Source organism: Labeo rohita, chromosome 17 (assembly GCF_022985175.1).
Source record: "Labeo rohita strain BAU-BD-2019 chromosome 17, IGBB_LRoh.1.0, whole genome shotgun sequence".
NCBI lineage: Eukaryota > Metazoa > Chordata > Actinopteri > Cypriniformes > Cyprinidae > Labeo > Labeo rohita.
In genome coordinates, this window is record NC_066885.1 from 329634 (window position 1) to 353081 (window position 23448).

A 23448-nucleotide genomic window follows, 5' to 3' on the forward strand; every position below is an offset into this window, starting at 1 on the left:
GACTGTTTTGTCTTGTAAACAGTGCTTGATCTGTGTAGATTTCTCTCCTGATTCAGACCAAACCACTTTTTCACTGGAGGAAGTCTTATTATGGATTATGGACTTAATGTATTTTAGTTAAAATGTCTTAATGATGGATTTGTTTCATCTTTTGTCTTCTCAAGATGTGAACTGATGGACTGGAGTGGTGTGGATTACTTGTGGATTATTGTCATGTTTTTATCAGCTGTTTGGACTCTCATTCTGACGGCACCCATTCACATACATGGGGGTTAGGACAGCCGGTTGTGTCTCACCTTGACGTCTCCTCCAGGTGTGGCGCTGAGCGCTAGAACGCGGAACTGCTGCGTTTGGTTGCTCAGTTCACGAATCACCTGCAGAACGAACGGAAGCGATCAGAACCGATCTCCCATCATGCACCGGCTGTGTTTCAATAAGCAGATGAAGCTCTACCTGACAGTACGCGTGGTTCCCGGTGGCCTTGTGGGCCTCGTCGATCACTACACACTTGACGTGTGCGGCCGGACAGGTGTTACGGGTCAGATCGTTCACCATCACCTGAGGAGTCAAGAAGAACACGCGCTTGGATCTCCAGAGCTCCCGCCGCTGCTGCGCCGCCGTCGAGCCTACAGCAAACACACAGCGACATATGAGTGTGTTAACATACACTTAACACAATCAACACGCATAAAACACAATCATGAGCCATTTGTCACCCTGGAGCACAAAACCAGTCTTAAGTATCATTTATATCGGTAGCATTAACCAAAAATACATTATCGATTTTTATTTTATGCCAAAAATCATGAAGATATTAAGTAAAGATCATGATCAAAATATTTTGTAAATTTCCTACCATAAGTATATAAAAACTTAATTTTTGATTAGTAATATGCATTGCTAAGAACTTCATTTGAACAACTTTAAAGATAATTTTCTCAATATTTTGATTTTTTTGCACCCTCAGATTCCAGATTTTCAAATAGTTGTATCTCAGACAAATATTGTCCTATCCTAACAAACCACACATCAATGGAAAGCTGATGTATAAATCTCAATTTTAAAAAAATTGACCCTTATGACTGGTTTTGTGGTCCAGGGTCACATTTATGATTATGGATTTCAGCACTTTATGGAGAACCAGCACCTTCTAGTGGTAAAGAAAATAATTAAATAATATTAAATATTTAAATAATTATAAATATTTATAATAATAAATTATGTTTAAATAATTTAACAGAACATTAATAACAGTTAATATTTATTAATATAATTTTACATATTAATATTTTTAATAAGAATGAGGCAATAATATATAAAAAGGTTATTTATTCATAAATGTGTGGTTTTGCAAAGTTCTATGTAGTGTCATTTTAGTATCATTGATATACTTTTTTTTAAATTAACATTTAGTTTTATTTTTTTTAATTTTGCTTTAATTCAAGTTTTAGTCATTTTCTTGTGCAGATTTATTTTAAACGTGTCTATATAGTTTCTATTATTTTTTATTTCAGTTTATTTATTTTAAAGCATCAAGTTAAGGTAAATAAAAATTTTGAATGGTTTTAATTTCAGCTTTAGTTCACTATAATAACCCTGATTCTTTGACATTAAATGAAGTAGATATTTTTCCACTCTAATTAACACCTAATTAATCTTTCTGTCTGACATTTGACTGTCTTTGTTATTAATAAGTGCATTAAAGCTAATATATATATAATTTTATTTTATTAGGTAATATGTGACCCTGGAGCACAAAACCACTCTTAAGTATCACGGGTATATTTGTAGCAATAGCCAAAAATACACTGTATGGGTCAAAATTTTTCTTTTATTCCAAAAATCCTTAGGATATTAAGTAAAGATCGTGTTCCATGAAGATATTTTGTACATTTTCTACGGTAAATATATCAAAACTTAATTTCTGATTTGTAATATACTTTGCTAGAAACTTCATTTTAACATTTTTAAAGTTGATTTCCTCAATATTTTGATTTTTTTGCACCTTCAGATTCCAGATTTTCAAATAGTTGTATCTATATATGATGTATAAATCTCTTGCTAAAAATTGACCCTTATGACTGGCTTTGGGTCCAGGGTCACATATTAGGCCTGAACTATGTGTATAAAGTTTTAATTAATATTTTTAAACCCCTATGTTTAAATATATTATTAGAACTCTAATTCTAAAAGTTGTATTTAATCTAATCGTGCAGCCCCATTTATTTATTTTAACGTTAAATTAGATTTTACTCATTAACTCGCGAACCCCTGCACCACAGCAACGTCTCTGATTTGGGGACCGTTCCCCGTGACCTCCGGAGGTCGCGACCTCAGCGGTAGGCGTGTGGGGTCAGTGACCTGTGAGCTCGGCCATGTGTTCCTGCGGGATGCCCATGACCCCGTAGCAGGCCTGGATCTGCTGCGCCACCAGCGGCTTGGTGGGGGCCATGAAGACGATCTTGCCGGCGGGGAACCAGCGGTAGTAGTTGTACATGAGCACGGAGGCGATGAAGGTCTTGCCCAGGCCGGTGGGGAGGCAGACCAGCGTGTTGCGCAGCAGAGCCGCCTCCGAGATCCGCAGCTGGTAGTCTCTGATGGGGTAGTTGGTGGGGTAGATCCAGACCCGGCCCGCGGAGGGGTCGAACCCCGGCTCAGGAGGGGCCTGAAGCGAGCGCTCGGCCTCGTAGACGGCCACCAGCATCACATCATCATCCTCATCTTCATCAGGAGCTGCTGTTGTTGTTGTTGTTGTTGTTGTGTCACCCCACACGCTCCTGCTGTCTCTGCGCTCCGACGGTTTTGAGCTGGTTTTGCTCTGGTCTCTGGGGTTTGAGCTGGTTTTGCTGCTGCAGCCCCATGACTGGAATAAAGTCCTCTGATTGGCGCTCATTATACAATCACCTCATCATCATCATCATCGTAAACAACCGCGCTGAATCCTGTCAGACTGAGTCCAATCGAACATATCGCGACTTCATCAAACGCGCTGAAGCTCCGCGTGTTCATTAACGATCACAACCGAAACACACACGAGTTTTACTGTTCCAAACAAACATAAACACAGCAGCGCGAGAGAAACCGAGGATCGAATGTGGCGCGTACAGCTGACGTCACTGAGCGTCAAAGAGCGTGCGCGTGCACTGGCGGGACGTTCGTGTGACGGTGAAAGCGCACGTTCGCTTTTGAGGTTAATCAATAAAAAACGTTATTGTCAGAATATTCGCTTTTATACGATGTTTTTTTGCAGATTATATCAATATTTAGATTATTACTTTTCAAACTGGGATGCGAAAAAAATACTGTAAAAATATATTGTACAATATTAAATAAATAAATCTAAAAAAATATTTAAAAAAAATCAATACGATTAAATAATAAAAAAGTTTAAATATACAGAACTATTAGTACCAATTCTTTTTTATGAAGGCTGATCAAAAATCATAAGTATTATATAATTATATATATTTCTAGTCAGCATTTTATGTTTAGATTTATGCTCATACAAGTACTTTGGTGGTGGCTAGAAAAGAGAGTCAATGTAATAGAAACGAAATATTCTCCAAATAAAATTGTATATTTTTATAATATTGTTTTGTTGATAAAAACGGCATACAATAATAATAAATAAATACATTTATGTTAGAACTTCTAAAAAATCTGTTATATTTCGACTATTTTTAGGTAACATTTTGAACATTTTTAATATTTTTTGTTAATATCTAATAATACATAATAATATTCTAAAAATGTATTTTTAATATTATAACTCTAATTATAAAGAAAAGTTATATCCTGATTAATTGTGCAAATTCGATGTAATAGAAAGCAAATATTCTCTTCAATTAAAAGTTTACACGTGTGTGTGTGTGTGTGTTGTCAAATGATTAATCGCATCCAAAATAAAACATTTTATTTACATAATTATGTGTGTGTGTACACACATGCATGTATATATTTAAGAAAAAAATGTTTATATATGAAAAATATGTATATATAATATCAGTTATATGAGTCTAAATATATACATGTAAATACATATATTTTTCAAATATTAACTGTATGTGTACTTATATATACATAATAAATATAAACAATATACACACATATTATGTAAACAATTTTTTCCTTTATTTTGGATGTGATTAATCGCACTAATATATATATATATATATATATATATAGATATATATATAATTTTTTTTTTTTTCCCCACTGTATATAGAGATCTTCAATCCTGCAAATTTAACATAATGGAAAGCAAATATTTTCTTCAATTAAAACATAAACCTGAAAATAAACCTCTGGGGCCCCACAAAGGGGGCCATCATATTTGGGGGCCGAGGCATCAAATAGTCTGAACAAGCCCTGGATTTCATGTTAGATTTTTACAGTGTACATTAAAATAAATAAATAAATACATAAAAAGATGGCACATTTTGTAGATTGTGTTTAGAATCTTTTTTTTTTTTTTTTTAATAAAAATTACTTTTCATTTCTCACAGAAATGTGAAGTTACTAGTCACAGTATATACAGAATTTATAATTGATTTGTAATCATTAAGCTCATATTTGCTCATGTATGGAAGAATAATGTGAAAACACCAGCAAAAGCAGAACCATTAAATTATTGCAAATCAGAAACAACTCTCCTTTCACATAAACATAAACTATGGAGATGTAATGAAGATCATGTATCGGGGTGTAAATGATCACAGCACACGTGTTTACAGAAATAAGACACTTTATTATATAGATAAATCTCTCTCTCTCTCTGATATAATTTAATGTGAAATCTCATAAAGGCTGTTCAGGAATGACTGGCACTAAACTGAGAACTACACCTGGACGTGAACTCACCTGTATTATTCTGATTCGAAGCTGCACGTTCACTGAAATACGACGCTTTCACATCCAGAGCAACACAGGCGTCGTTCCTGGTCAAAACGCTGATTTTCTCTTTTGTTTTTAAAACCCAACAATTAATTTGGTCATGCAAAACAAAAAAACTAGGACGGGTTGCACTTAAAACAGGCCATAATCTTCGCAAAATATATATATAAACCGTACTGCAGCGACACACGGCATCCGTACAGCTAATACTGCGCTATTATACAGTACAAAAGTCCCGCACAAACACACACGTCTGGTAGAAACGTTCAGAGCACACGGTACAAAACAACATCTGAGTGATTGTGCATTGAAAGGTTACATTCTGTAAAGACTCACGATCGCTCACGGTACCATGAAAGTGCAAAACGGCAGATCGTCAGACTGAGAAACCCGAGTGTTTATTCACATGCGACAGAGTCAGGCACTGTGGGATGCGTCGGTCTGTGTTCAGGTGGATTGAGCGGCTCTCAGGAGCTCGTTCAGGTCGCTCTGCACGTTCGCGGGCTGCGTCGCGGCGGCGTTCTCCACCAGCGTCTGGCCCATGTGCGAGTGCAGGGCTTCGGCCAGCTTGGCTGTGGCCGTCCGGACGTTTCCGCCGTTACAGGAGGAGCTGAGCAGAGTCCAGAAGAGCGGAAGAACCTTCTGCTCCACCAGCTGCGGTTTGCGCGGATGAAGCTCCGTCACCAGCTCTGGGAAACAACACACACGTCACACTTTCAGCTCCAGACGCACTCGTCAACAGGACTTAATGAAGTAAAGTAAAGACATGTAAAGAATAAACTGAAAATGAAATATTTAAATGCTAAATATTTAAAAAAAGATGACATTTGAAGTCTTGTTTTCTAACAAAATGACCAAAATGAAGTTATTGTATTATAACAAAATGGCAATAGTGTTAACTTAAGAACAAAAAAGAAAGAGAAGTAAAGCACATAACATTTCAAATGAACTGTTATTCTGCAGCAACAGCTGTGATACCAATTTAAATATATATTATATGTAATTGTACACATTAAAAACAAGGGTGTAGGTTTGATTTTTGTGTTGGCGGAGACAAAACAGCAGATCACAATTACTGAAAGTGAATATAGGAAAAATATAACTTTTTTAAAATTTCACATAGACAAAAATCTGTCTCTAAACTTCTCTTTTCTTCATTCAAAGTTGATCTGCTCAAGTACATGGAAACTATCCAAAATTCTGTTCATCCTAAAAAACTGTAACCACAAATTAACCATGGCTTTGCTACACTAACCATAGTTTAACCATGGCATTTGTAGTAAAACTATGGTTATACAAAAAAAAAAAGGTTACTACACTTTTACTATGGTAAAACCATGGTTAATTGTCTTAAGGGACTTGAACTTGTGTATACTGTATTTTTTTTTCTTTGTTTTGTTTTTATAACTGCACTGCCTCAATGTTATCTACTGTTTAATAAGTATAGAAATCAGACAAAAAGATTCACAAACCTGCTCCGAAGTCCCGATCTGAAAAATGATTCGCGAACCATCATTTCAGATCAGGACTCGGATCGCGAATCATTCAAATCGCGAAATGATTCGCGAACCCGACGTTCCGATTTGAAGTCCCAATCTGAATTAATGATTCGTGTTTCGCGAACCGTTTGGAGCGCTTCGAAACATTTTGCGACTTAATGTTTTAACTGATTCGGAGTTTCGAAAAGCTCCGTTTCGCCCATCACTATACGTGCTTTTTAAAAACATTACAAGCGATGTCGAAATTCGAAAACGAATAGCTCTTTTGATATGTATTTCGCTAGTGAATCGCTTGAACTGAGTGATCGAAGTCACGAGTTTGAATCACTCAGAGCGGTTCCAGTGTAAATGACTCACTCAATTGAATCGGTTCATCTGTTTCTCCGCTTTCCGCGTGTTCAGTCATGTTTACACGACACTGTCAGCACTACTACCGTCTTATCTCGCTAGTCTGATGACATTAACTGAAATAAGACAAACAAGTCTGATGTTTACAAATGAAATATCCATATTTCCAACACAAATCTGCTCCATATTGAGGTGTGGTAACCGGTTTACTGCTAACTAGTGAAACACTCCATTAATATGACGAGCTGCAGCTCAAAATACATGTTAGATGGAAACATTGTGCGTGTTTTACAGAAAACTGAGGGGTGATCTGTTAACATGGGAGAGGCCTATAGCTATAAATCATTAGAAAGGTCTAAGGTTTAAGAATAAAATATATTATGACAATAAAAATCTGTGACAGTTATTTCTTATTTTTTTGTCATGAGGTATGTGTGTGCGCATATATTTATTTAATTTAAAAAAAAAAATGGATTAATTATGCAGTCCTACAATGGGCTCAGAAAAATCAACTTGAATTCAAAGGGAAACAAGTTTTCATTCCCCATTGACTAGTTTTTGTTGTTGTTTTAATCATGAACTAACTTTTGTTCAATTTCTCAGAAATCAAGACTTAACATCTTCAGTTTGCATCTCCAGTAAATGTTTAGATGTTTGGATATTTGTACTGGAAAATAAGACAGAAAATACTGAGGAAGACAAATTTTTTGTCGAGCATGCAACATTTAATGCCAAGAATTTATGAATTGTGGAAGGGGGAATTTAGATGTTTTTAAGACCTACAGAAATCCTGAATAACTCATCTGGACTCACCTGCCACTTTCTCGATGAGGTCCAGCTTGGCTTTCCCACTCAGATACTGGGCTTTGGAGCAGAAGGGCTGCAGCAGGAGGCTGTTGTCTGAAACACAGAGTCGGAGTGAAACACACTGAAGATTAGAAGGTCAACTCAAATCAGTTTGTGAGCTCAAACTCAACTCACCGATGTTGTGCATCAGCGCCTGAACGGCCCCCAGTGCCGCCGTGGAGATGCTGCTGTTTTTGGAGTTGAGGTGATTGTCCACGACGGCGGGGATCAGGATGTTCAGCACTGGAGCCAGACTGTCTCTGAGCACAGCGATGATGGTCTGAAGAGCCTCCAGAGCCCGCAGATTCACCTTACTGTTGGACTCCTGCAGACGCGCCTTCAGAGCGTCAAACACCTGCAACGACAGACCGTCAGCATCAACATCAACATCAGCATCAGGGACATTGTGATTTCAGGAGGTCAAACCAGGGTTATTATAGTTAGCTAAAACTAAAACCATAAAAAATGTTACTTAAAATAAAATAATGACTGAATTAAGAATAGAAAAATTACTTGTTACTTTTTAATTTCTCAAAGTTGATGTACTAAAATAACTCCAACCAAAACTGAAATAAAAATTAATAATAATAATAATAATAATAATAATAATAATAATAATAATAATAATGGCAAAAAAGCAACATTTTAAACAAAAATTAAAACAAACAAATATAAAAATATAATATCAAATATAAAAAATGAATTTAAAATATTAAAACTAAAAAAATCTTATCTCAATGATATTAAAATAACACTGAATCAAACTACCAATAACTGACAGCATATAACACACCTGATTTTATTTAAATCAATATTATATCAATTAATACAATACCTGGTTTCAGTTACACTTAATTTTTAATTAATTATTAATTTATTAGTTAAATAATGAATTAATTATTTGTATTTAAAGCAATGTTATTTCAAAATTACTAACATACTATTATATATTTTCAGTTAGTTTTCTAATTTTTTTTTTTAAATTTGAGTTGTTTTAGTAATTTTCTTACTTTTACTAATTATTATTTACATTTCAGTTTTAGTTATTTTAGCACATCAATCTAAGAAACGCTGCCTTAGAAAATAACTGAAATAAAATAAGTTAAAGTTTTATATGCAATATTTTTATAAATAATTTATATAAGTATAAATTATTTATATTATTTATTTGAAGCTGCAAATCAGTTAAAGTTTAGTGAGCAGTGGCGTCTGACAGGTTTAGTTTAGTGTCATATATTTACCGGGAACAGGCTGCCGACGACCAGGCCCGGGTTCTCCTCGCAGTCGTTCACCAGCTGATCGACGGCCTTGATTCTCTCCCTGAAGTCCCTGGAGTTGAGCAGCGTCTTCATCTGTTTGACGTACTCGCTCCTGTCGGCCAGACTGGCTGCTTTACTCACCGTCTGCCCGCAATCCCTGCTGAACACACGACTGATGAGCGAATGTGAGCCAACACATCAACAGACATATGGGGCGCGTCTCATACCTGCTGCCGCTCAGAGGGTCACGCGTGAGGGACGAGGTGCGTGTCAGCCCGCTGCCCGGGAGAGAGCGTCTGCCCCGCGCCGATGGAGCGTCCTGAGGCATCTCACCCAAACCCTGAAACACACACACACAGGAGCTTAACAATGAACAGTGTTTGAAGACTCTCAGTCTCAGCCACACCCACTATCACATAAGGCACGCCCACTGTCACACCCACTGGCACAGCTTCTAACCAGGACCTTGAGTTTGAGGTTCTCAGTGCCACATAATCAAGATAATCACAATCATAGAATAATAATAATATTTAATTGAAATTATTTTAATATGATTATAATATTTTAAATTACAATAATTAAAAAAAATTACAATGACAATGATTTTTTAAAATGAAAAAAAGCATAAATTAAAAGCAGTAAAACAAATACAAGCATGATGTATAACCCTAGCATAATAGCATAAATATTAATACAGTTCTATAAATATATATAAATATTGCTGCTCAAGAAACATTCTAATTTTTATCCCCCCTTATATCCTATTTAAATTTTTTTAAATGTTAAAGACTTTTTTTTTGCTAAATTTGTGGAAAGAAAGCACGATTAAAAAAAGAAAAGAAAAAAATAAATACATTTTTATTAACAAAGGCTGCATTAAAAAAAATATTGTGCAGCACAACTGTTTTCAACATTGATAATAATCAGAAATGTTTGTTGAGCAGCGAATCAGCATATTAGAATGATTTGTGAAGGATCATGTGACACTGAAGACTGGAGTAATGATGCTGAAAAATCAGCTGCGCATCACAGAAATAAATTACAGTTTAACAGATATTCACATAGAAAACACTCATTTGAAATTGTAATAATATTTCACATTTTTACTGTATTCGTGATCAAATAAATGCAGCCTTGATGTGCAAAAGAGACTTCTTTAATAAAAATAAATAAATAAATAATCACACTGACGCCTAACTTTTGATCAGTAGCATACAAATACAGGAAAGTAGCTAGATGTGTTTGTGATGTGTTTTGTGCACACCTTGGTTTTGAGAGTGAACACGGCGTCTCTGATGGTCGGCAGGTCTTTAGCAGGGACAAACTTCTCCATCATTTTATCAAAGTCTCGGTGAGAGGACAAAAACAGCAGCATCCGTCGACCAAAGTACCTGAAAGAGACACCAATGACAGCGTGAAGAGCTGAGCTCAGAGCGTCAGGCTGCGTGACCTCTGACCCCTGTGTTACTCACCTGGCCTCCTGAGACGAGTCCTGCGCCAGTTTACAGACGGCTGGCAGGATGCGGTCGGTCACATCTTTAGTCCCCGACAGCAGACGGGCGGCTCCGACCCGCTCCACCAGAGCGCAGAGATGCTGAGCCGCACACTTACGCACTACTGAGTTCAGGTGACTGAGAATAAATCACACATGGATGAGCGTTACAAACAACATGAAACACTATAACCCTGTACATGAAACCATAGTCCAGGGCTCTACAGTGCAACCATTTCACTTGCATTTGCGATTGCGTGCGACTATGAACAAATATTTAGGAGCATCAGTGCGACTGACCCCATCAGCACATTTGTGTTTGCACTGAGGAGAGATTCAAAGGCTTCTATGTGTTTTTGCAACGTTGAGTAATGAATCACAGACATATCTCACATATCCCATGAACAAAGTGTAAATAAGAGATTGATTGTGCAGTGTAGAGAGCTTCATTCATTATAATGGAACTCTGCAATGAACTAAGATGAGTGACAGCTTTGAATGATTTTTAAGTAAGCTGTAAATGAGATATTGATTTAATACAACAGTTCAATAAACAAGTTAATATGAAGTGACTTACATTGTCTGACTATAACACTATTGCCTGATTTTGCTCTATTTCGTCGTCAAAAATAGTTTGAAACAGTCACAACTGAGCCGCTGCACATCTCCATTCAAACACAGCGCTGTTTCCTTTATGAACGAACGTGCGTTTTTAAACGAATCTAGTGAGTCAATGATTCAATCACTCATTCATAAAGACACTCACTTGCTTTATTCCTGAATGAATCAGCCGTTCAAACAAATCAAATGAATGAATGATTCAGTATTTAAATCAGTGACTCGCCGCCACCTACTGGCAGATTTAGTTTCATTTTTAAAGCATCTTTTCAGTTAGTTAAATATTTTTTATTTCTGTATTCAAAATTTTATATTTAAAACATTAATCTCAACATGAATTCATGAATTTAATTGCACTCATGCCCCTCTGAGCCTCATTAAACATGAAAATACACCTACAAGACACTTTTGAGTTCTTCTGTCACCTATGTACTATAAATTAATTTTGTTAATACTCATTTTATTTGATTGGTAACTTATTCTTATTCTGTTGTTCTAATTAGAAATTTTAAAAAGCGTATAAAATATATATTTTTTTAAACGTTGACATACTTTTAATAAAGTTATAAAAATGCCATTTCAAACATAAAAACAAAATTCCCCTGTAAATCACTTTAAGGAGTCAAATATCACCTCGTAATGTGAAGGCTAATTTTTGATCAGATTTTTGGATTATTAGAAGGTGCTCCTGAAATTTTGACTGTGTTCGTAAAACGCACAAGTGCTCCTAAATAGAAAAGTAAGTGTAGAGCACTGTAGCACATCTGTAGATGTGTGTGATCATGTGACCCAGGTGTGGTTGAGCGTTTCTGACCCGAGTCCTCCGGCGAGCAGCGCGTTCATGCTGCGTGTGAGCGTGCAGTGTTGCACCATGCTGTCCAGCGCTCGCTCCACGTCCTGTCTGATGAAGGCGTTGGATTCTCCGGCTTTATGCAGCAGAGCTCTGACCGTCCCGTCCAGCTCCTGATCCATTCCCTTCTGCAGCGCCGCAAACATCTCGCCCAGCGTCACCACGGCCACGCGGGACACGCCCGAGCGCAGGTTACGAACCTTCATCACAGAGACACCACGAGACCATCTGAATAATGACACTACAGTCTTTACTTTACAGTAGAAATTTGTTTCATAACTGATGAATTTTACAATGTTAACACTGTTGTTTCCATGTTTTATTAATGCAAAGCTGCTCTGAAACAATCTGTATTGTATAAAGCGCTACAGAAATGACTGAATGCATTATTGACCGACCTCCTGAATGAGAGCGAGACACACGTCATGGATCCTGGTCATGAGGACGTCAGGATGATACTGAGCCAAACTACGCAGGAAGTTCATTCCCTCGATCTTCTTCTCCCTTCATGAATGGAACAAATGTATGCTAACATCTCAAGAGGATCCGTTTATCTCTATTTTTATGAGATGAATGAGCACATCTGTGGTAATGCTGAACACTGACGCTGATCATGTGCTGTCAGACTCACCAGTCGTCTGATGTGATCAGTCTGAAGCTCTGCGTCAGCGCCAGCTCCGGTTTAGAGAACGGACGCAGGTCTGCCTGATCCTGACCCTCTTTCTTCGGGCTCCCAGGAATCAACTCATCTGATGGACAAACATAAACAACTTTATGATGATCATATACACCCAGATAAACCTCAATGATATTCAGGAATTTCAAATAGGCTTTTATCCAAATCAACCCATGGTGCATGTATGGTAAATATGTTATCAGTGTGTTCCCTGGGAACTAAAGCCATGACCATGTTGACCTAGTGAAGATACATCTACCATTTACTGACTACTGGTACGGTCACAATAGCTAAATTTCAGCTGAAATTTGCAGCTGAAAAGTCCATTGTCAATAGTGTAGTGATGATCCCTTTTAAAATGACTGGATTTCACCTGTGAAAATTCAGCAAACAACAGTAAAAGTGAGCAAACTTTAACAGACGTGTTAGTTGACTGTAGCATCACTACTGTTCAAAATCTAGGGTTAGTAAGATTATTTATTATTTTTAAAAGAAGTCTCTTCTGTTCACTAAAGCTGCATTCATTTGATCAAAAACACAGTAAAATGTGAAATATTATTACAATGTAAAACAGCTGTTTTCTATGTGAATATCTGTTAAACTGTAATTTATTTCTGTGATGTGCAGCTGAATTTTCAGTGTCACATGATCCTTCAGAAATCATTCTAATATGCTGATTTGCTGCTCAACAAACATTTATGATTATCAATAATGTAGAAAACAGTTGTGCTGCACAATATTTTTGTTGAAACGTGACACATTATATTTTTCAGGATTCACAGATGAATAGAAAGTTCAAATGAACAGCATTTATTAAAACAGAAATCTTTTGTAACAAAGTCTTTACTGTTTACTGTTTACAGTTTAAAGCATTCTTGATGAATAAAAAGCATTTATTTATGTTTTTAATCTTACTGACCCCAAACTTTTGAACAGTAATGTAAAGTCTGAAGATTTAAGTGAGTCTTTGTGTGATTTTATTGTTGTTGATATGTATGTTTGGTCTCTCACCGGAGCTGTGTGACACAGGCGGTTTGGTCCGGTTCAGACTAGACGCTCGTCTCAGTCGTGGCGCCGTGTTCCTATTGGGCGGACCGGTCGGTGGGGCGGGCTGATGGGCGGGGCTCAGACATTTCACTGGATTCTGCGATCCATTCGGGCTGGAGGGAGATTCATCTGAGAGCGTCTCACATCCGTTCAAGTTCACATCTGGAAAACAAACACAGAAACAGTGAGGATGACAGAGACACACAGCTAAACGATGACCGACATTGCTGTTGAACTTTCACCTTTCACATCGTCGATGAGCACGCGCCGTCTCATCGGGTCCTGAGTTGGGGGCGTGTCCTGCTGCTCTAGACGCCGCTGACGCATCTTGTCGCTCGCGAACTTAGAGAGTCTCACTCTCTCCTGTAACACACAGAGATCATGTGACTCAGCATCACAGCGAAAGCTCGTTTTAAGCCGTCGGTCCGTTTGAGACGCACCTGAGCGACCGACAGCTCCTCCGGTTCAGGACTGCCGTCAGACTCGACGTGTGCGCTGGTGAACGCGTGTCCATATATGCCTGATGGAGGCTCACGGGCGCTTCTACCGGTTGATTCCCCCTGCTCAGGAGACGACGCCACACTGGGACGACTGGGAAGAACAACTGAACCGAACACTCCTGCACACATGAGGAAAGAGGATGAATGAGGGATGAAAGCGGCAGTGCTTTAGATCAGCAGTCAGTAAAACAGCCTTGAACTGACCTCGTCCGATCACTCCTTCTGACATGTCACGATTGCACGACTTAGACACATGCTGCTGAGATCCTGAGGGAAACATTATTGACATCAAAAACTATTCAACAGGACTAATCAAACATACAAAAGAAGCAACTGTTTTCAACATTAATAATAATAATCAGAAATGTTTGTTGCGCAGCAAATCAGTATATTAGAATGATGTCATAAGGATCATGTGACACTGAAGACTGGAGTAATGACGCTCACCTCTAGCGGGTCTGAGGGCGCGGAGCGGCTCGCGGCCGGCGGTTCTGATCTGCGGTGATGATGATGATGACATGTCACTGGGTTTCTCCTCATCTGGATCTATCGATCTGTTTGAGTAAACGAGTCTCTGACCGATCACACTCACATTCCCATCTGACAGACTCTTCTCCTGCTGCATCACACCTGTAACACACACACAGATGACACGTAACACACCGTATGACAGCATGTATGCCGCTGTGCACGTTTGTTTCACATACACACCATGAGTGCTGACGTCTGCTGTGACATGTCTTCCTGATGGCACTCGTGGTTTCGCAGCAGAGTTCACAGGGCTGCAGTCATGAAATACACCAGAAATGAGAATTAAAACTGGCGTACAGCATCTGTTAGTTCATGTGAACTGAACTGAATCCTCTTTCATGGCTGTTTAAACGGGTAAGGTTTAAAAACACTTGTAAATGTTCGTGAGGGCGCAGCACTAAAACATCATGTAAGCACGATAGAGACAACAATCCAAAATCAGTTTATCATGTCTACTGGTATATCTCTCACCTCTGGGTTGGAGTGAATTATTTGGCCTCATTTATCGGATCAACAGGGACCGAGAGACTGACCTGCTCTTGGTGCCGTTGGGCGACGGAGGCGAGTACAGGCTGCTCAGGCCGCTCTCGCTCAGAGGGCTGGTGACGGATGGAGACGTCTGGTCCGGGGAATCAGGAACCAGCTCCAGCTTCACAGCAGAGTCTGGACTGTCTGGATCCGGCTCAGAGCCGCTCGCGTTGACTTTGGCCCGTTTCTTAGCGGCGCTGTTCCTCAACGAGCGCAAGGAGTTCAGCATCTAAAGACGAACACACACCTCAAGAGTCACGGTCTGCTGGAATCAGAGGACATACATGCGTGTCAGTGTTACACTCACCTCCTCACGGTCCAGCGGCTCGTCTTCCGGCTCTCCCGCACCGCTGCTGACCGACGGATCCAGGTGAAGGTTTCTGTCTGGGTCTTTGTCCTGTGACGAGGGTCTGCTGGTGTTTTGGCTCTGACGGACGGATGAGGTCCGTACAGCTCGAGGAGGCAGCGGAGAGCGCTTACTAGAGCTCAGCTCACCTGACACGGCATCAGAGGAGCTTGTTAATGAACAACATGGGAAGAAATGACATAGGAAATGCATGACATCATTTCTTTTTCAATAAAAATGAATGGGTATATTAATGTTTCTGTTCAAAAAGTGAATATTGAAATATAAAATGATTTAAAGAAATGAAACTCCAATTATGACAACAAAAAAATGTCAGTATTAATGAGTGAACACTGAATCATTCACTCAAACAGCTAAATCACTCAGAAATGAAGCAGGTGACTGTCTTTATGAACAAGTCAATGAACCATAGGCTCACTTGATTCAGTAATCAATCACTGCTCTGTCATAGACGCTCAATAGTTCCGCTATGACTTTGATTCAAACTATTTTCATTTGCAGAATTGAGCAAAAAACAACATTTAAAACATTATGTATAAAATTAAACATAACATTAACTTATTTAATTGAACTGTTGTGTCAAATCACATTTGCAATCATACAGATTTAGGGGAAATGCATTAAATACCTCAATCATTTTAACAATTTCCCAAAATGTATTGAACCAATTTAGCAAATACAAAAACAGACCCAAATAAAAAGTTTTGTGCATTATTGCTTTTTTTCTGTGGTTTGATTAGTTTCTAACAGCTCTAAAGTGTATGTAGGTGTATGTAGTGTGTGTGTCCTGACCAGTGATGTCGCTCCTGCGATGAGGGCTGGCGTCACGTTTGTTGGGCCACGTGTTGGACATGGACAGCGACGGGTCAGCGTGGTTTCTGCGCGGTAAGGTCGGGGTCAGCAGACTTCCTGTTAGCGTGGTCAGTGGGTATGAGGGCAGCAGAAACGAGCCCGGAGGTGTGGAATTAGTCGGGAGGGAGAAGGTTCGCTCAACGCTGCCTGACAGGAAACGACTTGTCTTGGGCAAACCTGCCATAGAAATTCAGACATGACAAACAATGACTTAACAGCACTCTTTAGTCCTAATAAGGGTTATTAGATGTACTAAATGGACATAAATACAAACTAAAATTTTGTAATAATAAAATTAAAAATGAAAACAGTGTAACACAACTTGTCTGAATGTATTTACAAAATACACAGAGTACTGAGTAGCGTCACCTTTCTCAGACTCAGAGGGATTGGCCGCTTTGAAAATGTCTGGATCCGAGTCCAAACTCCCGCTGCGGCGCAGTCGACCCAGAGATATGCGGGTCCGGCCTGGAGACTGGAGAGGTTCTGATGGACCTGGACCAGAACAGAGGACAGTACAGTTATCTGAGCCTTCACTGGATCTGTGTGCTTTACACAACAATTCCAGTGGACTGTATTAATGGTACTAATGCTTTGTTATACTTACGTATTATTGATGTTTTAATAAAGTCAATTTAAGCACTTCAATCGCTTCATATAATCAGTACAAATAGAGGACGGATGGATAATAGAGCCGCTGTGTGGCTCATAATGTCTCTCTGTCTGCGCTCAAGACAAGACTGAGGAGTGTTCTTACTGTATTTGGCACCAGCGTCCTGACGGAGTCTCATGGAGGAGGACGGATCTTCACCACTAACCTGCTGGAATAAACATGTGACTTTAATCAGCCTGAGATAATCAACACACACACACGGTCATCATGTTTTCAGTCAAAATCACAGTCCACATCGACACACTCCATGACTGACAGTGAGATCGGCAGAGGAACTTTAAAACAGTTAAGATGATTCAATATTTGTTCTTGTGCTAACACACTTTATTTTGATCAATTTCTCAGAATATATTCTGTGATTTTGATTCTCCAGTAAATATATCTTGATTTAAGAAACTTTAAATATTTGTACTGGAAAACAAGAACACTGTAAGAAACGTCTGCAGAATGTCTCCATGTGCTGCTGGTGTTTGTTCGTCTCTCATTTGAAGTCTCGCAGTGTGTGAGTGTTGCTGGGAAACACAGGCAGATCACTAACACACACACACACACACACACAGAATCACGTCATGAGAGCCATTTTGGCGGTCACACACACCACCTCCAGTGAGCCACAGATAGACAAGTTAGTCCTTCACTTACTACTGAACTACTGCAACAATCCAAACAAATGCAAATGAGCTTCATATGCAGGAATTATTATTTATTCACTGAACATTAACTTAACCCTTAACCCTAATATATAAAATAATAGTCTGAAAAAAAAAGTGTTTTTTTTTTAAGTACTATATTTGATCCATCAGCCATATAGTCCATATAGTCTGATATAGTAAGAAAATAGAGAAAAAAACAGCTCAATTTTATTCAGAAACTCAAATATACTGATTGATATTTCTGATGAAATTCTGATGCTTGTAATGTACATCAATGAGATCTTTATAACAGTAGAACAGATACTGACATTAAATAATATGTGTTAGTAAGATCAGATTGAAATGATCCAGTCATATAACGCAATGCAATCCAACAATGATTGAAAGATAAACAAATAAATGTTCCTCAAAAGATGTGAGATGTTTTGGAGGCTTGGGAAGATCATTCCTTCACTGAAGAACAGTAAAAGTAAAGCTTCTGGAAACAAACGTTCCTCAAAAGATCCTGAAGATCAGATCTGACACTCACTGATTTTTCTACAAAATGATTCATTGAGAATAAAGTAAAGCCAAGCTGCTTCAGTCCAGTAAGTGTTCATCTGGAAATATGACTATGGTTATTCCAACATTTACTCGATTAAAATCAGTCAAGATTTGTGACCCTGGAGCACAAAACCAGTCTTAAGTAGTGCGGGTATATTTGTAGCAATAACCAAAAATACATTGTATGGGTCAAAAATTTTCTTTTATGCCCAAAATCATCACGATATTAATTAGGATATTAAGTATAGATCATGTTCCATGGAGATATTTTGTAAATTTCCTACTGTAAATATATGAATATATGTATATATGTTGTTTTCTCAATATTAAGTTTTTTTTGCACCCTCAGATTCCAGATTTTTTTTAAATAGTTGTATCTCACCCAAATATTGTCCTGTCCTAACAAACCATACATCAATGGAAAGCGTATTTATTCAGACCCTAATTGACCGTTATGACTGGTTTTGTGGTCCAAGCTCACATTTGAGGATTAAGTGACAGCAGAGTTGATCATGTTGATCATTTAGAGGTCTGAGAATCTCATGATACGGTGACTTTATAGGGTTTCAGAGATCTCAGGTGTGTGTGATGATGCTGATGTCATCGCTCACCTGATCAAGTGACTTTCCATTGGTCTGATGCTCCACAGAGAGAGCCGATCTCTCCCAGGGCAGTTTGTTCTTCCCTTTCCCGGCGCTGACGATCCTCCTCTGAGGCGTGTTGTCTGTCAGATCCGCCGCGTCTGAGCGAGAGCTGTGAACCCGGCCTCCGTTCAGAACCCAGTCCAGATCGGCCCCGGAGCCCAGCTGAGGCGGCCGTCTCTGTCCCGGTCTGGGAAGAACGAGCGCATACTCTATCATCCCGTCAGGAGACAGTCGAGGGAGGATGTGCCGCGCTCGCCGCGCCTGTACGGCGGCCATGAGGCCCTCGGCGTCTCCCGCGAGCTCCACTCGATCCACGGCCTTCATGAGCGGCTGCTTTTTACCCGTGTCCAGACAGTAGTCGAAGACGGCGAAGAGCTCCAGAGCCGCGTGACGCACCTTCTTCTTGCTGTCGGCGAGCGCCGGCGCCACTTCCAAACACAGGCCGGGGATGTCGAAGTCCTTGCGCGGGTGCGTGAGCATGGCTGCCGTGATGATGTTGATGGCGTCCTCTCGAACCCTGGAGTTCCTGTGCTTGAGCTGAGCCACCACGAGATCCAAAACCTTCTGCGGCCCCACCATCCTCATCAGCTGCCTGAAGACGTTCATGTACTCGTGCCGCGTGACATTACGCGAGTCGCCCAGCGCTCGGACCGTCACGCCCACGATCTCCTTATAATAACGCTCCACATCGTAATCCAGCTTCTCGATGAGCAGGTTGATGAGCTGCAGCGTGCCGTACAACACCTTGAAGTTGCTGTCGTCCAGGAGCTTGCGTAAGAACTGGATAAACTCCACGATGCTGCCGGAGGAGACCTGCTGGAGATCCAGCTCCAGGAGAATGTTCTTCAGCTCCTCCACCCCGCTGGTCCGGTTCTGATAGTTCTGGTGGTCCAGGAGCTGCGCGTGTAACTCCTGAGGAATCAACCCATAAATCATCATGGATCCTGCTGATCAGAGTCCAGACGGAGCCAGGGACGCGTGGAAATCTGTCATGGTCATGAGGGACGGGACGCGTCACATGATGCGGCAGCAGACCTGAAATCCACAGGAAAACACATCAGATATAAATACATGACCCTGGACCACAAAAGCAGTCTTAAGTAGCACAGGTATTTTTGTAGCAATAGCCAAAAATACATTGTATGCAAGGCTTGACATTAACACCTGCCCCATGCGGGTGGATTTGAGCAGTGGCGGGTAACACGGTCGCTCCCACTGGCCATTTTTGCGAGTTGAATTTTATAACATTAAAATGCTTGTCTGGGACAAGTGGATTTTTTGAAGGTGCAAGTGAAAGAGAATTTTACTTGCCTGACCGGACTAATTAGGGAAGCACCAAAATTTCAGAGAAAATTATTCTGATTTGATGGCTTTTCGTGTAAACGGCAATTGATAATGTCACTTGTTGAGGATTGTACATAGCCTATATATTGCATATATTTATAACCAGGACAAGACCAAGGAAGTGGCAGTTCTCCCTGAAAACTGTAAGTAGCTGATATACATTTTAGTACAATACTGACTGATTTTGCTCGCTTTGGTTAACGAAAATAGTTCATAACAAAGATCACAGCAGAACAGTCACGCATCTCTGAGCAACACACAGTGGTGTTTCGTGACTGAATTAATCATTTGAGTCAATGATTCAGTGGTCCATTCATGAAGACAGGCCCTGCGTCCCAATGTGCATACTATCCACCCTATCTGCCCTAAACAGTATTGAAAATTACTACTATCACATAGAATTTAGGATGGATATGCAGATTGGGATCAGCCGTCTGAATGAAGCATTTGAAGGCATGACTCAATGACTCATTCATTAAGAGAGTCACTTGGTGCCACCTATATATATATATATATATATATACACACATACATATATATATTAAACAGCTGCTTCAGTTTCTTCTCCATTGTAAAGATCAGGTTTGTCCCTTTGAATAGGCAAAAAGAAATAAAAAAAAAGAGTAACTTCAGTCATATAAAATTTCCCAACAACAAAATTGTGGCCAGTAAGAATGCTGAGTGGCTAGTAATTTTGGAAAACCACTAGCAACAGTGACTGGTGAGCAAGAAAGTTAATGTCAAGCCCTGATTGTATGGGTCAAAATTATACATTTTTCTTTTATGCCAAAAATCATTAGGATATTAAGTAAAGATCATGTTCCATGAAGATATTTTGTGAGTTTCCTACTGTAAATATATCAAAACTCACTTTCAGGTTAGTAATATGCATTGCTAACAACTTCATTTGGTCAACTTTAAAGGTGAAGGTGAAGGTTTCTCAATATTTTGTTTTTGCACCCTCAGATTCCAGACCCTCAAATAGTTGTATCTCAGACAAAATACTGTCCTATCCTAACAAACCATACATCAGTGGAAAGCTCATTTATTCAGCTTTCAGATGATGTATGAAGCTCAATTTCAATATATGGACCCTTACAAGGGTCTAAGGTCACAAAAATGAGTGAGACAGCTGTCTGTCTGTCGTAAAAGCACATTTTTTTGACTCAGCTGAAGCTGCAGAGATGGTTAAAATGGAGAGCAGCTGCTGTCAAACACCAGAACACATCCTGCTATATTTAACAGCTCATGTACAGCCAGAGAAACCCACACAAATTACCGGTTTTTATAGTTAATATATTGATTAACGACGAATATTTGGAAATTATTTGAAAGGAAAACCACCTGTGGCTCTTCTACAGCATTCACTCGATCATTTCCTCAAATATATAAGTGTTATAAGCAGTGATGGGAATAACGGCGTTACTAACGGCGTTATTTTTTTCAGTACCGAGTAATCAAACGAATTACTGTTTCCTACGTTACAACGCCGTTACCATTACTGCCAATAAAATACGGCATTACTATCATTATAGTTATAATATTATTATTTTATTTTTCAGTTCATCTGAATGGATGTGCAGTGTACCTGTATTTGACGAGCTGTAAACTCTAGTGTGAAGGCACACGACTAGCCGTCACTTTGTCTCACACACACGCAAAGAAAGATACAGAGCGACAGAGTCATACCATGCAGAACTGACGTGCTACGTGTAAACGATATTCCTTTGTTGTATTTTCCTCTCAAAACAACGGAGCTCCTTTGGAATACTTCAGCTGTTAAGAACTGCCGGTTTCTCCGGTAGTAGGCGGAACTAATGTGCAAACAGCAATCTCATTGGCTGGCGCTCACCTATTATCGTCCCTGTTTTGATTACAGCAAATCAGTTCGAGCAGACAACGTGATTAATATTCATGAACCCAGCAGCTCATTAAACCTTAGTGTGTTTAATATTGTTATTAATAGTAGAATTCGTGGTAGTAACAAGACGTTCATAGAAACACTAAATTACAAACAATATCAGCACCAGTCCTAAGTTCAGTCAACATGACCAACATGCATTCATACATGCTTATTCTAATTACTAAAGTTCTAATGGCTAAAGTTGAATGCTAATTATAAATATAATATTATATCAGATATTTAATATCAGTCTGGTGAGTAAACTAAAAATGTAATTAATTTCATTAAAATTTCATTCATTTAACATATTTAATATTGGGGTCATCCAAGTTATTTAATATATATATATATATATATATTTTTAAAAAAGCAACACAATAGCTACTTTGCCTGGTAATTAGTTACTTTTATAATGATGTAACTCTGTTACTAACTCAGTTACTATTTGTGACAAGTAACTAGTAACTATAACTAATTACTTTTCAAAGTAACATTCCCAACACTGCCCACAACAACATTAAAATAGTGTAGATTAGTGTACAATGTTTTATATTTATTTTATAGTTATATTAAATTAGATTTTTTTTTTAGTAACACAATAGTTACTTTCCCTGGTAATTAGTTACTTTATAATGATGTAACTCAGTTACTAACTCAGTTACTATTTGTGAGAGGTAACTAGTAACTATAACTAATTACTTTTTTAAAGGTACGTGCCGAAGACAGTGAGCTGATTCTACAGCATTAATGAACCTCATTCATTAGCTCTATCTGTGGGTCCAGTTCGTCAATAAACGCCGAATATTCGGAAAGTACTCGGCGGGAAAAACACTCGTGGCTCTTCTACAGCATTCACTCGATCATTTACTCAACATTCACTGATCTGACACACATATTTAAGCGTTGTAAGACACTGAGGTGATTCTACAGTATTAATGAACCTCATTCTGATCGGTATTTTCGCGGTTTTCTCGCAAATCGACAACAGGCGACAGAATTAGTTGATAACACAGAATTTAAAAACACTCCAGCACTATTTACACTCGAAACTGACTGAAATACCTGAAGTGTTTTGCATGTTTTCGTAAAAATCAAACCTTTTATCGCAGATCGCTCCGAGTCCGAACGACTCCCGTCCAGATTCGGTTCGATTCTCGATGCGATTTAATCTGGCTCACCGTATCCGCTTCCTCACATCCGAATTGGTCTGATTCGCGTCTGATTTTCGTTGTTTTTCTTTCGGATTCTGATTTTCTCGCTGCTTCCATCACAACACACAACCAAAATGGCGCTGATGTCACAACCAGCCGCTGCCATGGCGACGCGCCCTCTGACCCCATACTGGCTGGCGGGCGCGGTGCATTATGGGAGGTGTAGTCCAT

General features: G+C 39.1%; 2 protein-coding genes across 6 annotated transcripts in view; both read right to left on the bottom strand.

The window, feature by feature from the left end:
- The window catches only part of fancm (FA complementation group M), a 44890-nt gene extending 41729 nt beyond the window's left edge, over window positions 1-3161 (bottom strand). Inside the window, exons 1-3 of one of the 2 annotated variants that reach the window (XM_051132784.1) lie at window positions 2362-3161; window positions 454-626; window positions 297-374 (exon numbers count right to left, since the gene is read on the bottom strand). In XM_051132784.1, the coding sequence (XP_050988741.1) occupies window positions 297-374; window positions 454-626; window positions 2362-2893 (783 nt within the window). In that variant the 5' untranslated portion in view covers window positions 2894-3161. The remainder of the gene's footprint in view (window positions 1-296; window positions 375-453; window positions 627-2361) is intronic. The other variant, XM_051132783.1, reaches the window with a different exon arrangement.
- A 1424-nt stretch (window positions 3162-4585) lies between these two features.
- On the bottom strand, window positions 4586-23377 carry LOC127179464 (TOG array regulator of axonemal microtubules protein 1). 4 transcript variants are annotated; one of them, XM_051132991.1, is made up of 23 exons: window positions 23245-23377; window positions 18787-19854; window positions 17064-17127; window positions 16676-16801; window positions 16247-16483; window positions 15395-15582; window positions 15093-15316; window positions 14740-14810; window positions 14476-14658; window positions 14233-14295; window positions 13969-14147; window positions 13771-13891; window positions 13493-13690; window positions 12437-12554; window positions 12204-12309; window positions 11770-12005; window positions 10318-10476; window positions 10110-10236; window positions 9073-9185; window positions 8828-9005; window positions 7722-7941; window positions 7554-7640; window positions 4586-5582 (listed from the first exon to the last, which is right to left on the bottom strand). In XM_051132991.1, exons 2-23 carry the CDS (start codon window positions 19756-19758, stop codon window positions 5341-5343), a joined length of 4212 nt encoding a protein of 1403 aa, XP_050988948.1. In that variant the 5' UTR covers window positions 19759-19854; window positions 23245-23377; the 3' UTR covers window positions 4586-5340. The 4 variants fall into 4 exon arrangements, with proteins under 4 accessions (XP_050988948.1, XP_050988950.1, XP_050988947.1 ...); XM_051132993.1 differs by having other exon boundaries at window positions 17064-17124; window positions 23164-23376; XM_051132990.1 differs by having other exon boundaries at window positions 23164-23376.
- Between the last annotated feature and the right edge of the window lie 71 nt (window positions 23378-23448).

What these genes read in the sequence shown, in the direction of transcription:
- LOC127179464 (XM_051132991.1), bottom strand. Translation starts at nt 19,758, where the DNA reads ATGATGATTTATGGGTTGATTCCTCAGGAGTTACACGCGCAGCTCCTG. An exon ending in CTGATCACATCAGACGACTG is followed by an intron (nt 12,310 to 12,436) that starts GTGAGTCTGACA and finishes CCATTCATGAAG; the next exon opens with GGAGAAGAAGATCGAGGGAA. An exon ending in GACCCTCTGAGCGGCAGCAG is followed by an intron (nt 9,006 to 9,072) that starts GTATGAGACGCG and finishes TCGTGTGTTCAG; the next exon opens with CAGGGATTGCGGGCAGACGG.